Here is a 16463-nt window from a genome sequence, read left to right as displayed (position 1 = left end):
GTGTGTGTGTGTGTGTGTGTGTGTGTGTGTGTGTGTGTGTGTGTGCGGGGCATCCCATTCCCATCTCTGCCTTGGCCCCCCACGCCCATGCCTGAAATGCCCTCCCTCTCTCTCTCAGCATCCCCCACTTCCTTCAAGGCTCTGCTCACATACCCTCACCTATACATATGGGAAGACTGTTTTTGATCCCCTCAGTTGGTGGCATGTAAATGATCTGTTTACATGTTGTATTCTGCTTCCAGGAGAGCGTAAGCTGCAGGAGGGCAGGGCCTGCTTTTCATTTTGTCCCTGCAGCCTCACCACTAGCACAACTCAGTTAAGTGTCTGCTGGCTGGCATTGACTGGGGGTCGTGGTGGGAGGGAAAGACGCCCTTTGTGATTCTCCAGGTGGGTTCTTCTATTTGGACCAGCGCTTAGCGAAGCGCCTGGCACAAAGGAGGCGCTTAACATTTACTGACCGCCTTCCTCTGCCAATTTGGGCCTAGGCTTGGAGGGTAGCCCAGGACGCCGAGGTGAAGGGACTTTCCCAGGGTGACAGAGACAGCAGAAGCCAGGTCTTCCTAACTCTGACGCAGGCCTTCTTCCTACCTCAGGGGTTTGGCTGCCCTGGAATGGCCAGCTTACGCCCGCTTTGGTCATCCCAGCTGCAGACTTAGGCCCTAGGGAAGGGCAACGTGAGCGCCTTCCCACAACCCCGCCCCAAGCCCTTTGAAGGTGCTTTTTAAAGGAAGGGGACCAGGTATGAGGACGAGTGTTTGTCTTTGCCCCCTCCAGAAACTATTCTTTGTGTACCTCCCCAGAAGAATGTCAGCTTCCTGAAGGCAGGGGCTGCCTTTGGATCCCCAGCTCCTAGAATGATGCTTTGTACGTAGTAGGTGCTTCATGAATTTGTACTAAATTAAAAAAAAAATGGAATCCAGGGCATTTCACAATGAGATTAATCTGCAGGGGGAAAATCCCCTTTGTTCATTCTCATGACTTCCAGGTACACATGCTCAGTGAGGAATAAATAGTGCTGGTTCTGGCTGGGCCTGGCTACAGACACGGGGCAGGGGGCAGGGGGCAGGCTGAGCCGGGATGATGGTTCTGGCTTGGAATGGCCCAAGCATGCCACCTCTCTCCCTCTCCAAGGATCACATTCTCCCTGGGACCTGGGACATTCTGAGGAGCTGGCAAGGGCCAGGCAGGTCCTGAGAGGGAGATGAGGTACCATCACCGCTCACAGGAGAGCTGGGCCAGGGGTTGTAGAAGGGCTGACTTGGTCATCAGGATTTTAGGGTCTTGTAGGGACACTGCCTCCAAGGGGCCTTTGGGCTGGGCTGAGTTAGGGCAGATCCACTATGGGACCTTGCTGAGCAGACCCCATCCTCACTCACCAAGTTTATCTCTTGCCCCTACCGAGGTGGGGGGAGAGTGGCAGGGCTGTGTCTCCCCAGTGGCCAGAAGGAATTTAGGCAGTCAGATGGGGGCGATGAAGAAGAGTTGAAGTCCCTAAAAGGTCCCTGGTTTGCTCTTGCCTGTGATTGTCCTGGAAATGATCAGGTCATTCCCACCTGAAGCAGGAGGCCTTTACTAAGATTACTTCTTACTGTCAATATCACATATGACTCTAGTTCTCTCCATGTTGCGTCCTTTCTTAGAATGGAAGATCCCTGAGGGCAGGGGCAGTTTCTCCCCTTCCTTAGCACAGAGCTTGGCATTTAGTGAGTGTTAATAAAGGGAAGGCTCTCACTCGCACCCCACCTTTCTAGCTCCCCTTTATGCGCTGTCTTCTCCAACTGAATGTTGGCTGGGGGTGGGGGTGGGGGTGCAGGGGGGATGGCACTCGGCAAGAAAGTTGGGGAGAGTTACCTGCAGCGTCCTGCACTATGGGGATGTCACTTTTGACTGGAGGTGGAGTGGCAAGGACAGACGGAAAGCCGGGCGTGCTGGTGGCGGGCAGGACAATGGCCCGGCTGGTTCCAAGGGTGGCACTGAGCAGAGAATATGAGAGACAAGACGGAGAGAGGAGGTATGGGAGGGAGGGGAGGGGTGACCTGAGCAGGCCCTGTGAGAAGGATGGAGGCAGTGGAGGCTGGGGGGCCGCGTGGGGGGCGGCGGCCTCGTCGGCAGCGGCAGCAGGAGCGGCAGCAGCCAGGCAGCCTGGAGAGGGCGGAGAAGAGCAGAAAAAAAAAAAAAAACAACAACCAAAAAAACAAAAAAAGAAAAACAGAAAAAAAAAAAAGAACCAAACAGAACGGAAACAAAGGACGGACAAACAAACACAAACAAAAGAACCCAAATGAGAAACCCAACGGCAGAAGCAAGTACGATGAAAATGGAGAAAATGTGTTCAGAGGTAAAAAACGGAGCTGTGATGGACAGGAGATGAAGGCGGGTGACAGGAGGGGAGGGGGAGGGGGAGGCAGGAGCAGGAGGAGGGGGAAGGGCTCAAGTCCTCGCCCAGGGCCAGCGGGCCTGGGTCAGGTCCCCTGCGGTCTGCTCCCTTGGGGGCCAGTTGGATAATGAAACAGACTCGGGGCCCTCCTGGCCTGGATCCTGACACTTTGCAGCCCAGGGCATCGGCTCCCTGGAACCCCTGCTTCTTAAGGCAGGGAACCCCTTCTCAGAAGAATGTTTTCAAATGCATAACATAAAATACAGAGGATTACGAAGAAAACTGACTCTACTAAAATAAATTTATCAAAATAGGTTCCCCACCCCCATTCAAGTTCATGGACTCCAGTGAAATCTATCCGCAAGAACCCAGATTAAGAACCTCTGGACAAGAAAGAGAAGTAAGAAGGCAGTGTAGCATCGGAGACTGGGCACTAGATCTGGAGCCAGGGTGAGACCTGGGTTCAAATCCTGCCTCAGACCCTGACTCCCTGTGGGCAAGTTGCCTCACCCCCCACCCCCTTTTGCCTCAGTTGTCCTTATTCATAAAGTGAGAGGTTTGGCCTAGGTGCTTGCTAAAGTCTATGTAGTTGACTTACTTAACCCTCTTCGCCTCAGTTTCTCCCCCTAGAAAATTTAGTCCTTTAGGAATAAAGCTGCGTGCCTTTGGACTCACATGTCATCTTTGACCTCAGTTTTCTGATTCGTAAGGAGGGGGTCTGCGCTCAGTGGCTTCCAAGCCTCTTCTGGCTCTGGGTCTGCGAACCTTATGTGTGTGCTTCCTTATCTGTGTACGGGGTGATGCCCCATCCCTAAAGAAGGGCGGCTTTGACCTCCATCCATCTGCTGGGGAGGAGGGGGGAGGGTTCCCATTTTTCTCATCGGGAGTGAGGAAGGTGGTCAGATTCACAGTCAAATCTCAGCTTTCCTTGTTCCTCCGTGGGCCGAGGCTGGAAGCCTGCTCCCAGGGCCCTCCCTACTGGTCTCAGCCCGGGCTGGGGGGGGGGGGGGGGGGTTTGCTTTTTTGCGGCCCCCCCCGCGGGGGGGGGTTGGGGGGGGGGGGGGGGGGGGGCAGGTTTGACTTTCATGCTGCACTCTCGATCGATGTGGTTTGTGCCGAGGGAAGGCAGAGATTCCCTCTTCTAGAAGTGGAAAAGTGAAACTCATGTTCAGGGAGTCTGGCAGATGGGGAAGAGGGTGGCCACGGAGTCACAAGGAGGCCCAGCAAGGCTGGACTTCAGGTAGTGATGTGTGCCGTCCAGATGTGGAAGGGGACAGATGGCGGGCTGCTCCTCTTGGGGAAGCCTTCCCAGGGGGCCCTGCGTGACTGCTTGGTGGCTGTTCTTTAGAGGGCGTTCCCTTTGTGTGTGGACTCGAATGGAGGGCCGCTGAAGGCCACTGCTTATGTGCCATAACCTGTTTGCCTGAATGATGGGGGCCGTGGCTGACTGGCTGCCTCATTTTCTGTGTCTTCTTCCTGGGTTTTTTTTTTTGACCCCCAGTTTAAAGAGCACAGGATTTAGGATGAGAAGATCTTAGTTCAAATCCTGAATCTGCCACTCATTACTTGGGTAAGTCACTAGTCTCTCTGGGCCTCAGTTTCCTTACTCATTAAGTTGGGGGGTGAGACTAGATGACTCCGAAGGTGCCTTCCAGCTCTTCAGCTTAGGCTCTCTGGGCCTCGGCTTCCTCACGTGTAAAGTTAAGGGGCTGGAAGACATGACCCCGCTTTCTCCCCACCAAGACCCCTTCTAATTGTGTAACACCTAAAGCTGCGAGAACCTTCTTTCTCTTTCAGGATAGAGGGAGTCGGAGTGGGGTGGGGTGGGGAGAATGGTGCTGGAGCACGCAGTGGCCCCAGGAGGACCAGTGTGCTGGGCACGGGCTGCAGGCCTCGGCCCTGGAGGCGACTCCCCAGGAACGTCCACTTACCTGCGGAGGTGCTCTCATTGCCCACCGGGGTGCTGGAGCAGCTTCGGTCCATGTTGGAGGATTCAGAGGAGAGCGCCCCGGGGCTGCAGCCTGTGTAATCCATGTACTCATCTGTCTCAGTGTCCATCAGGCTCGGAGGTCCCTGAAATGAAGCGGGGGTCCCTGATGAAGCTGGGCTGGGGGCCATGCTGCCCACATGGGAGAGGCTTTCGTTCCTGGCGGGGTGTCCCATCACCTGGAAAGGAGAGGGAGGACGTTGGCTCCCGGGGGGGGGGTGCAGGTCCTGTCGGCATGAAGCATGGCCCCCAGCGCCAGAGTGGGGGAGGAGATGCCCGCCTCAGCTCAGTCTGCCTTCTCTCTGCTCACCTGAGTAGGAACTCGGTCAAAGTTCTTCCCCAGCATCCTCCGCATGTGCTTCCGGGCATGGGACGTCATCTGGTGTTTCAGCAAGAAGGAAAACTGGCAGCCCTCTCGGATACAGTGGAAATGACTGTTGACCTGGTTGTACTTGCAGCCTGTGAACACACCCCACCCACCCAAGGGCTGTGAGCCTTGGCCAAGGGGTCCAGAGCCTGCTAAGGTGGGGGGGGGGGCTCCAGGCCAGGCCTCCAACTTAGGTGACTTGTGAGAGTGGGTCACCCCAAGGGCGCTACCCCGACCTCCACTCCAACCTCACCCAGGGGTGCCCACCCGAGGGGCTGTGAGCCTTGGCCAAGGGGTCCAGAGCCTGCTGAGGTGGGGAGGGGGGCTCCAGGCCAGGCCTCCAGCTTAGCTGGCCTCTGGGACCTGGGAGGAGGCATAAGCAGGTCACCCCAAGGGCGCTACCCCCACCTCCACACCAACCTCACCCAGGGGTGCTATCCCACCCACCTGAGGGCTGTGAGCCTTGGCCAAGGGGTCCAGAGCCTGCTGAGGTTGGGGTGGGGCTCCAGGCCAGGCCTCCAGCTTAGCTGGCCTGTGAGAGGGGGTCACCCCAAGGGCACTACCCCGACCTCCACTTCGACCTCACAAGGGAAGCAGTAGCAAGCATTTCTAACGGGCCCACAGGGGTATGATGGGAAGGACACTGGATTTGGGACAAGAGATCCTGGCTTCACATTCCAGCTCCCTGGGCCTGTTCCCTCATCTGTGGCCTAGGTGGCTTCTCAAGTCCCTTTCTCCTCTGAAGTCTGTGATCTAACAAAAACCATTGTCATCTCCGGTCCCGACACAATCAGTCACGGAGGGCCAGGGGCTTGGAGGCCACTGACAGTGACGGGAGCCGCTCCCCTCAAAGGAGCCATCTCCCCTAGCTCCACCACCTGCTCCCAGACTTCCCCAGGAGGGAGCCTGTCTCTCTGCCAGACTGTGTTTGTTTAGACGGCTGCACGCCCCTCCCTCTTTCCCCATCCGCTTGTGCCGTTCTTTGGAATTAAGAACAAACAGAGAAGGCTGGATGGAAACAGTGTCGGTGGAGGGCAGGTGAAGGCTTGCCTGTTGCCATGGCGGCAGGGCCAGGCTGGGTGTCGGGTATCATGGAGGGGCTTTGTTTGGCCCCCGCTAGCACCTGAAACACCCAAAGTTGAGTAAATACTCGGGAAATCCTGACACTTGTAAACCGAGCCCAGGTATGGGGCCTGCTGGCCACTGTGTGTTGACATCTGTTGCCGTGGTTACGAGCCACATCCCCAGCGGGAAGCCTTCTCAAGTGGGGATGGTGGCAGTTGGAGGTGGGAGGAGAGAAGAGCTTCCTTTTCCCAAAGTTGCCTTTTTGAGTGTTTTTTTTCCTTTTGCCTTGGAGCATCCAGGAAGGGGGACAAAACCTCCTTAAGTCAGGGCCTCTGACTGGAAGCCCTGTCCCTCAGGACAACCTTCCCTACAGCAAGAGGTAGGGGGAGAAGCCTCCTGGGCGCTGCTCTTTCCAAGGCTCTCTGCCTGGGGTGTCTACGTTGGCTTCCTGGGTACAGAGCCGTGGGCTCCTTCCAGCCATCCCCCGTCCACTCCTACACTGCCCGGGGGCCAGGAGGGAGGGGCTGCTTGCCTTCCCTGTCTGCTCTCTTCAGCATCAGTCCCACTGGGTACCATTCTACACCATCTGCTGAAGACGCAAAGGCACCCCCCAGAATTTCCAAACTCCAAGGAGCAAAAAAAGAGGATTTCAGACTCTGGCTCTGCTCCCTATCCTGTGGGCCCAGAGGCAAGTGTCTCTTCTTCTCTTGGGCTCAGCTTCCCCCTCTGTAAAAACGGGGGAGGAGAGGGGGATTAGATGACCTTTAAGGGTCATCTGGGTTTATTAGATCAGAGAAGCAGGATCTTTATGCCTTAGAACTGGAAGGGACTTGAGATTCTAACTCAGCCTCCTCATTTTACAGATGAGGAAACTGGGGCCCAAGAGCAGAACTGCAAACACTATCAATTAAGGGACCCCAAGGCCCAGAAGGCTCCCCTTTTTGAGCCCCTGGCTTCAAGAAGCAGGATTTAATCCAGAGGCACCTGCTGAAGCCCGGCAGAGACAGAATGACCACTGGAGTCATCAACTGAGCCTTGAGCAGGCTTCCTGGGGAGCATGAATGCCCAAAGACCCCTGGGGGCTCTGCTGAGGCCTGGGACGCCCACTGGCTTTTGATGGCATCCCTAACTAAACCTCAAATTCAAAGTGGATGAAATATATATAATGCGACGTACTGCTTGCCTTCTCAATGGGTTGGGAGAGAATTTGGAATTCAATTAAAAAAAAAGGATGCTGAAAAGAAAGTTCCTCAGGGAGAAAAAAAACAAAAAACCCAAAGTGGATGGAAACTGGGTGAATTCGAGAGCCTAACATTGACGGGACTTGGTCAAGCTGGGGACGAAAGCCAAGAAGGCCTCCAGGAAGCAGATACCAGGTTCTCAGGCTGAGGCCCCACCCCAAAGGGGCTGGAAGACGCCCTTGACCGGCCCATGAATTACCTAGCCTCCCGCACTCCTCGCGCTTGGTGAAATACTTGAACCCGTTAGCTGCCCGGCGCTCGGCCTTCTCGTGTTTCTTTATATGCCAGGGCAACTTGGTTGTGATGTTGGTCACGAAGTAGCAGCCGGGCCGGAGGCAATGGTAGTGGCCTCGCATCCGGAATTCACAGTGCTGTGGGGGAGGGAGCAGAGAGAGGGAGGGGGCTCAGAGCTACGAGGGTAGAGGTGGGATGTGAATCCAGGGTCCAGCGGGCCATTCCCACTAGGCCACATTGCCTCTGTTGGCCAAAGAGGTATATTTATAGATCACACGGATCTCTGGGGCCATCTAATCCCTTATTTTAAAGATGAGGAAAGGGAGGCCCAGAGAGGCTTAGTAATTAGCCTAAGGTCACACAAGTCACAAGCGACACAGTCAGAATTCTAACCCAGCAATCCTCCTATGGCCAACGTCAGTGCTTTGACACGGATTGTTTCACTTGTCTTTGTATTCCCAGAGCCTCGCACAGTATACCTGGCACATAGTAGGTACCTGCTTGGTAAATGCCAGTTGATTGACTGACTAATGACCCCACAGTGCCTCTCCATTTTCTGCATGCTTTGGTTCAACCAAAAAGGTGAGAACTTTCAACACGCATCTCCCCATCATCTCAATTTCTGATTCTTAACATGGCGCCTAGTGAGTGAACGAGGTACACAGGCTAGTTCCAGTGTTGGAAGGCAATGGCTGGACAGAGAGGCATGTGGCCTAACTAACTGAACTGTGGTTTTGGGGTCAGAGGAGCTGGCTTGGAAGTCTGGCTTTGCTATTTGGTCAAACTGTACCCCTTTCTCTGGGGCTCAGTTTTCTCATATGTAAAACAGGTGACTTGAACTAGATGTTGTCTAAGGTCCACAGTAGGGCTAAGTCTATGAATTCATGAGTCCGGGGACTTCATCACACATTAGTCAATGAAGGGGCAGGGGGCTGACTAACTGGCCACTGATATCTCTTCCCATCTAGGATCTTAGAACCCATTTGAGATGAAGCAAGAAAGGGATCCTCTACCATCTCCCCTTGGGAAGATGGTATATTGGCCATCGATGGCCAGCGCAGACTGTCCCTTGTGCCTGGAAGGCTCTCCCTCCTCACCCCCACATCTGAGGATCCTTGGCTTCCTTCAAATCTCAGCTTGGGGCCATCTCCTACAGGAAGCCCTTCCTGATTGCCCCCCCTTCCCCATCCTACTCCTGCTTGTTAATGCTCTTTCTTTCCTCAAATTATCTCGTATTTTCTCATATGTCTTCATCAGGAGTTCTTAACCTTTTCTGGGTCCTGGACCCATGGTGAAGTCCATGGGCCCCTTCCCAGAATCATATATTTAAAAGCATAAAATGAAATAGATAGGATCACAAAAATATATTAAAAAATACAGTTATTAAAATATTAAAAACAATGAAAAAAGTTCATAGCCCCCCAGTCAAGAACGGTACCCCTCCCTGCACCCCCACCACGTAGACTGTGAGTTTGAGGGCAGAAGCTGTTTCTCCTTTTTTGTCTTTGCATCCTCAGCATCTAGACTGGCATAGAGGGCCTCGTATACAGCAGGCACTCAGTTAATGCACATTTGTCTGGCTTGAATCGTTTGATGTCTCACCACTCCTCACTTGGCTGCCCCAGCCCCCCTGAGGACTCCCTCAGCCCACTCCCCTGGGCCAGTGGCCAGCGGTCTTACCTGGTTTGGACAGAGACACTGCAGCGAATAGTAAGCGAACTGGTCTCGCACATTCACCAGGTTGTTGCTGGGATTGATGTGGTCCAGGCAGTGCGATTCGGCCTTGCCGGAGGTCTTACAGACGTACTTGCAGTTTCCGAAAAGACAGTGGAAGTGGAACTTGTTGGCGTATTTGCAGTCGTTCGCGAGGCAGGGGTCGCTGGAACAGAGTGACAACCCACAGGGTCACTGCCGTCCTTGGGGTTCCACCCCCAAGCTCTTTGGGGTTCCCGAGGCTGGCTCCCCAGGTGGAAGGGGAGGGGCAGGTGTCTCCATCCCACAGCCACAGCTGGGGCTGCCCCCCAGGGCCACCCTCATGCTTCCCGGGGAGGTGCCAACACCATGTCCTGGCATGTCTGGCCCTATCATGATTCAAACGTGGCATGGAGCAGGCCCGCTGAGCACACTGAGGGGTGCCCAGAGCATTGCATGCTGGGACACAGAGGCTCCACGGACCACACCTTGGGTTTAGAGATAAGGACGACTGCAATCAGTTTCCCGGGTATGAAAATCAGGGCTAGGCCCCGCCAATCCTTGGCAGGATGCCTCTGAGGGCCTAGTTGGCACCATGTGGGCACTGCCCTACATCTGACTGAATACAGCTGGAGGGGCAGGGCTGTTCCCGGGAGCTCCCCTATGCGTAGGTGGCCCTGGGAGATATCTATTTGGTTTCTGGAACCCTGCAAAGGTTCCCTGTTGGTGTCTGCCCCCCAAAGACGGTCCCACCACCTCATGTATACCCCCCTCCCCAGTGCAACCCTGTCACCCAGTGACCTCTGTTGGGTTGTTGGGAGCCTCGTACCCATCCTCCCCCGCCTTTTGTCTACCACCATCTTGTCATCTTGGGAACAGACACTCCCCAAGTAGCTGTGTCCCATAAAAGGGTGAGTTCTGAGGTCTGGGAGGGGGTGTGAATAACTGGCGAAATCCAGGGAGGTGCCAGCCTTCTCTTCTGACAGATTAAAGCTGAGGTTTTCTCATGGATCCCAGATAACAGAACTAGAAAGGACCTCAGAGGTCACCTGAAATGCCTTCATTTTATGGATGAGGAAACTGAGGCCCAGAGAGGCAGTAAGTGGGAAGGCCAAGATTTGAACTCAGGTCCTATGTTCCCAAGTACAGTACTCTTCCCAGTGTGCTACTGGCTTCTGGGAAGACAGCTGAGTGGGCAGGAATTCCATCCAAGACTAAGGGACATTTTGGAAACTACCATGGGGTTGAAGGGAAGGGTGACTGCCCTGGTTTCTTGCTGCAGACCCAACTCCCAGGGAGCTCTCAGAGAGGGAGGACAGCTTTAACGCAGGTGGTGTGTGTTTACTTCCAATTTATTAGTTTTATTGAGAACAGGAAGCTGCGGTGCAGAGGTCCAAATACAGTCACCCTTCTTGCCCCCACCACTGCCCAGGAAGAGGGCCCCTCCCCCCGCCCCCCAATTCCAGCCCCTCCCCCATGGCCCTGAACCAACCTATAGAAGGTTGCCTGCCAGGAAGGTGGCAATAGGGCGCCCCTCCCTGCACCCACCCCCTCCAAGAAAGCCTGGCTGTTGGGGAAACTGAGTCCCATGGCTTCAAGGGGCCTGAGAGACTGGTCCTATCACATGGGCTGGAGCAGTAGAGGCTCCCAGTTTCCTCGGGCTGGAAGGGACCCCAGAGGCCTTCCAGTCCAACCCACCCCATGAACAGGGGAGGAAACTGTGGCCCAGGGAGTGAGAGATTCCTGAAAAGGGGGACTGGAATCTTCCCCGTTGGGTGGAGGCAGGAGTCCCTCAGCACCGCGATCCCTTGGATTCCTGCTGCCTCCAGCCCAAATCTGTCCAAGGCACCAGGAACGGTCCCCAGCTAGGCTCGGCAGCGGCCCTGAGGCCACTGGGGGAGCGGGGCAGTGCGAGCCCGCCCCACCAAACCACCCTGCTACAGGAGTCCTGCTTCCGATGGGAAGCTGAAACAGGAGGTAAGGGTGTTAGCAGCAGCATCTTTGCAAGGGAAAAACCTTGACTGACTAGCCCATGGCGAAGCCCGACACAGACAGGGCCTTGCTTGACTGAAGGGGAAACCTTGGGGGTCTCGGGGCGGACCGGGACCACCTGGCTACCCCTCCCCGTTCATCCGAAGGACTCACTTCTCCTGGAACTGGAGGAATCCGGGTTTGACTTGGGGCTTGGCGTTTTCTAGAGAAGTCGTGGCCAAGGGCGAAGCAGCCATCCCCGGCACCGACGAAGGAATCTGAGGCATCTGAGGGATCTGAGGGATGGTGGAAGCCAGCTGCTTCCAGGCCAGGAGGGTCGGGGCAGAGGGCATGGTGGCCGGGCTGGCAGTGGGCACCTCCAGGCTGGAAGCGGTCGCCGCTGCCGCTGCAGTGGTGACAGAGGGTGCCGGAGGCGAAGACGGGGCTAGCGAAGGCTTGGTCTCAGCCGCTGTGTTTGGGAAGGAAGCTTCCGTGTTTCCTTTTACCACTCCTCCTCCCTCCGTTCGGAAGTGGAAACTACAAACGGAGAAGGGGCTGCTCAGGTGAGAAGGCTGGGGCCTGGGGAGGCGTTGTAAACCTGCAATGCACTGGGCTGGAGCTCCACAGCTAGGATCCCGGGACCCCCTCCCCGCCACTAGACAGAGGAGGAAACTGAGGCACAGATAGGTCCTGCCCCCAATCACACTGAGGGAGTGGTGGGGCTGGATCACTGGATGCTGCCTCCAAACCCAGGCCTCTTTCTGCTTTGTCCTGGAGCCCTGCTTCTCCTCCAAGTGTGGGCCTTCGATATCCCTGCTCCCCCACTAAGACCTCCACCTGTAGGCTGTCATGGAGCCCTAGCTGAAGGTCAGACTAGAGGGGTCCCTCTCTGTTCTCTCCCTACCCCACCTCGATGCTCCCTGAGCACCCAGCTCACGGCACCATAGAGGGCATTGGGTTTTTCTGGGATGGCCTGGGTGAAACCATAATAATGTTCACACTGACATACCTTAACTCATTTGATCTTCACAACATTTTTGGAAACAGGAGCTCTTATTAGCCCCATTTTACAGATGAGAAAACTAAGACTGAGAGAGAGGGGGAGGGATGCCTCAGGTCTTCCTGACCCTAGGTCCTGCTCTGTTCATTTTACCACCCAGCTACCTAATTAGAGGGAAAATGGCCTTGTTCTTGGACTTGTTCCCAACTTGCTCTGTGTTCAGGCCTGGGACTGGTCAGATTTTGCAGGGGGTGGCGTGGGGTGGGGGAGGATTCCAAAATCTGGGCATTCTTGCATTAGGCCTTCTTTGGCAAGGCCCCTTCCATGTCTTAGGGGTAGCAGTGATTCTGAGGCAGAGAGGTAGTTAGGACTAGCCTCCCAAAGCCTCTCTGGGGTTACTATGTTCTAGGGTTCAGCAGGCTGTGATGAATAAATGCCCATTGGGCAATAAATGCTGATTGGATAAAAGGTGTAATGAATTCAAATTTGCCATTGGCAAACCGGGAAACTAGACCCTCCCAAAGGTTGACATGACAGTTTGATTCAAGGCTTAAAAGCCAGTGATGACTTCTTTTAAAAGTTAAAAAAAAATGATCAATTAATACAATGACTAAGGTTGTCCCCCAAAAGGCAACACACTCCCTTCAATGCTGAAGTGGGGGACTATGGATGTGGAGTACTGCACATGCTATCAGACTCAGCTGATGTGTGACTTAGTTTTCCTCAACAGCTTTTGCCTCCCCCCTTCCCTTTTCTTTTTTTATTTTATTACAAGGGATGGCTGTTGGGGTAGAGAAAGACAGAGAGGGGTAAATTCCAAAATGAAGATCTCATTAAAAAAATAGAAATTTACTTGCTATTTTATCAATATTATCAGTTTATCCATAACATAAAAACTTATCCAATAAGTCCAGTAAGTGGATAAAATAGCATCACTGGAATTTTTTTTTGAACTTCAATAAATTCAGAAATGAATTTAATTAAATCTCTAAGTCAGCAAATATAATTAAAATATTATTTTCACAGTATTTGAAGCCCTAAATCAAGCTTAGGCTGGCCCCATCTGTTGCCCTGAAGATGGACCATGTTCTGACAGTGAGCATACTTGCATGGTATTAACTTGCAGGAGTCTAAATACAACCTTTCCAGCTTAGCTCCCCCCTTTCCCCAACAATAAGCCTGTCCCTGATGGAGACACTGGGCTTCTTGGCTGATGCCAGAGTTTGGGGATATGATATGGGGCACAGAGATATGGCTTCGGGGGCCTAAGAAGGGCCTATGGACGGAGGAAGGCCAGACAGTGCCTTGGAGAGACTACTAGCTGGAGAAGAGGATGCTTTCCACTCCCCTCGAGCCTTGCAGTATTCTGAAGGTGCCTGACAATGACTGCACCTCATTCACTCATTCTCCTGCAGGTCAGGAAGGTGGGCAAATAGAGGAGAGACTGCACTATAAATGGACTGCCTTTCAGTGGGACACAAAGCATTCAACGGGACATCTTTTCAAAGGCCGACCTCAGTGATTCTCTGTGTTTTACAAGTATTGTGGGGGAGGGGGAACCGAGGGCCCCACAGGACTTGAGGGTCACCAGAGCTCCACACTCACTTGGCATGTTTGATGGCCCCGTCCAGGGTGCTGAACAGGGCGCCACACTCTTCTACCACGCAGTGGAAGTGAACTTTGTGCAAGAAATCACACTGGGCATCGCAGAAATCCTTGGTGCCGAACCTGGCCAAGACAGGGAGACCCAAGATTAGAGCCTGAAGCTCCGCCTGACATCCTGGAAAGAAACCTTGGCCAGGGCCGTCTCTGTGCCCAAGCAGCTGGCACACTTGGCCTCCAGGGCCCCGCCCTCCATCCCCTCAGAGTACTTTGTACCGAGTGGTACTGAGATTGTAGGGGACTCCCAGGGGGAAAACTCTCTCCTCCTGGCGCACTGAGAGGTCAAGTCCTCAGCGTCACCAGCTGAGAGGTACCAAAGGCTGGACTCAGCCCAGGGCTTAACTATGAGATCTGCCTTCCACGTCCTATCCCACGATGCCTTGCTATAATGACTCTGAACACGAGTTGCCTCTTCTGATCAGCTTGTATGTTGTTTCCCCTCAGCAGAATGTAAGTGTCTGGAGGACAGGGACTACTGGTACCTTGTATGGTGCTTTGCATATAGTAGGTGCTTAACAGATGCTTGCTTTCTTGTTTATGAATGAAAATATGGGTGGTTCAAGTGTGCCCAGGGACCATTTTCCTTGAACTAATCCTTAAAGCTTTCTTTCTAGCTAGGCAGAAGAGCAGATAGAGCGCTGGGCCTGGAGTCAGGAAGACCTGAGTTCAAATCCAGCCTCAAACATTTACTAGCCGTGTGATCCCAAGCAAATCATTTTACCTCTGTCTACCTCAGTTTCCTCTACTGTAATATGGGGACAATAACAGCACCTACCTCACTGTGTTGCTGTGAGGATTAAATGGGATATTTGTAAGGTGCTTAGCATAATGCCTGGCCATAGTAGGCGATGTGTGTGTGTGTGTGGTATACACACACACACGCACACATGTGTACATGTGCACATACACACACGTGTACACATGCACATATATGAACACGCTATAGCCATATGCACACACATCACACATAGCACATGTGTGTACGTACAGTACACATACGAATATGTATATGTGTACATGTACGGACGTGTATATGCACATATATGAAGGTCATATGGAATATATTACACACACACACGCGCGCACGCATATTCCCTTCCCTGTTCCCCTTATTCTTTGGGTAGAACATAGGCTCCTTGAAGGCAGGGTCAGTTTATTTCAGTGTCTAACACAAGGCCTGGCATACAGCAGGAGCTCTATAAGTGCGTGATGTTGAACTGAGCTGGCAGGGTTTCCCAGTCTAGTGACGGCAGGCTCAGCAGAAGGAAGACAGAGTCCAGACCCACGCAGTGGATGGGGTTGTATCTGAGTTGCTATCTGAGTGCTTGTTCCTTTTCCCTTCAGGAAAATCCTCCCGAGACCCCAGGAACACTGCCTTCCTCTGCATTTCCAGTGGGGCCCCGGGCTCAATCCATAACCATGGAAGCAGCAACAATAATAGCCAGTACTGTAGAATTCTGTAAGGTTTTACACAGATTATCTGATTCAATCCTCACTACAATACTCCAAAAGAGGTGCTTTTATTTCAGGCTGATTCTGAGGGGAAGTGACCTGCCCAGGGCTACACAGCTAGTAAGTGCTGGAGTCAGCATTTGAATTCGGGTCATGCTGACTCCGGGTCTAGCACTCTATCTGCTGGGCCACGTGGTCCCTTGCTCCCCAAGGCAGATAGATAGACTGTAGGAAATGGTGCCAAGTGGCTTTGACCTCCATCTGGGGTTCTCCGGCCAAAATGCCGCGCCACGAAGCTACTTTTCACCACTTTGCTAAGGAGTCTGCTGTGCTGGCCCATGGCATTGCCTCTCTGTCCTCCTCTGCCCCTCCCCCCATACCTGCGCAGGTATGCCTTCCAGGGCTCAGACAACTTCTCCTGAACCAGGCTCTTCACAGCCTTGCCCAGGTACGGAGAGGATTCTCCGGTGGTGCCCCCTTCTGCCTCGGTTTTGATGCTCAGCAGGCTTCCGAGGCTGGGGTTGCCTTGGGACATCTGCAAAGGAGAAAGGGACAGGGTAGGAGGGAGGGGAACTGAGGACCCGAGGATACAGTACCCAGAGGAACAGGGGGTGCTTCTGGGAGTCTCTCCTACCCCTAGCTTTTGTTTCGGGATGAGAACCAAGCAGGAGTGGGATTGGGGAGGGGGATGCTGAATTCAACGCTGCGTGAGACATCACCCGGCCCTCCTCCTCCAATGGACGGGGCCGGCGGCGACCTTCGGTGGGTCAGCACCGGACCTATGGATATTCAAAAGCTCCATCAGTGGTCCTTCCCCATCGGCCCCCATGCTGTTAGGAGGCATCACTCAAGTCCAGGCTGTGACTCCATCCTGTCTTCCCCCAGACTTGTTGGCTCCCGGGCTATTTTCCTGCCAGAAGGTTTTCAAAAGAAACGCGAGAGGAGAAGGGGGAGGGGGAGACTGGTGGAGGGGGAACCCCTACGAATTCTTTTCGAACAAGAGAAGGCACACAAAAGATGAGTGAAGAGGGAAGGGAGCCGAAGACAGGCTTGTAAGGAGGAGGAAAGGAGGGAATGGGTAAAGGGGAGAGGGCGCGAAGGTTCGACCCGTTCAGAGCCAGGAGGCTCAGAGAGGGAATCCGAAAGAGGAAGTGGAGAGTCGGGGAAGCGCTAGCCAAAGAAGGGTGAAGGAGAGAAGAGGGCTGGGCTCTCTCGCCAATCCCCTGGCCTGGCCGGTGCCGGTGATGATGACAGAGAGCTTCAGGGACACCAGAAGGACAAACCTCCAGCGCCCATCACGCAGCCGGGTGATAACACGCGGCCCGGGCCCAGCAGCGTCTCGGCTCGCTAATGCAGTTGTGTACAGTAACCAAATTAATCTCGCCAGAGTCAAATTTATCATATGGGGGGGGGGG

The 16463-nt window shown here is 54.0% G+C and overlaps 1 protein-coding gene across 1 annotated transcript in view; it reads right to left on the bottom strand.

Annotated features, from left to right (window-relative positions):
- Positions 1 to 16463, bottom strand: part of CASZ1 (castor zinc finger 1) — a 98062-nt gene that overhangs the window by 6068 nt on the left and 75531 nt on the right. The window contains exons 12-18 of the mRNA XM_027843923.1: positions 15429 to 15583; positions 13540 to 13662; positions 11109 to 11471; positions 8952 to 9150; positions 7237 to 7408; positions 4675 to 4823; positions 4309 to 4450 (exon numbers count right to left, since the gene is read on the bottom strand). Coding sequence (XP_027699724.1) covers positions 4309 to 4450; positions 4675 to 4823; positions 7237 to 7408; positions 8952 to 9150; positions 11109 to 11471; positions 13540 to 13662; positions 15429 to 15583 — 1303 coding nt within the window. The remainder of the gene's footprint in view (positions 1 to 4308; positions 4451 to 4674; positions 4824 to 7236; positions 7409 to 8951; positions 9151 to 11108; positions 11472 to 13539; positions 13663 to 15428; positions 15584 to 16463) is intronic.

Source organism: Vombatus ursinus, unplaced genomic scaffold (assembly GCF_900497805.2).
Source record: "Vombatus ursinus unplaced genomic scaffold, bare-nosed wombat genome assembly UNPS02014932.1, whole genome shotgun sequence".
Taxonomy (NCBI): Eukaryota; Metazoa; Chordata; class Mammalia; order Diprotodontia; family Vombatidae; genus Vombatus; species Vombatus ursinus.
The sequence above is the reverse complement of the archived record's forward strand: the minus strand, read 5'-3'. Positions and strand labels throughout refer to the sequence as shown.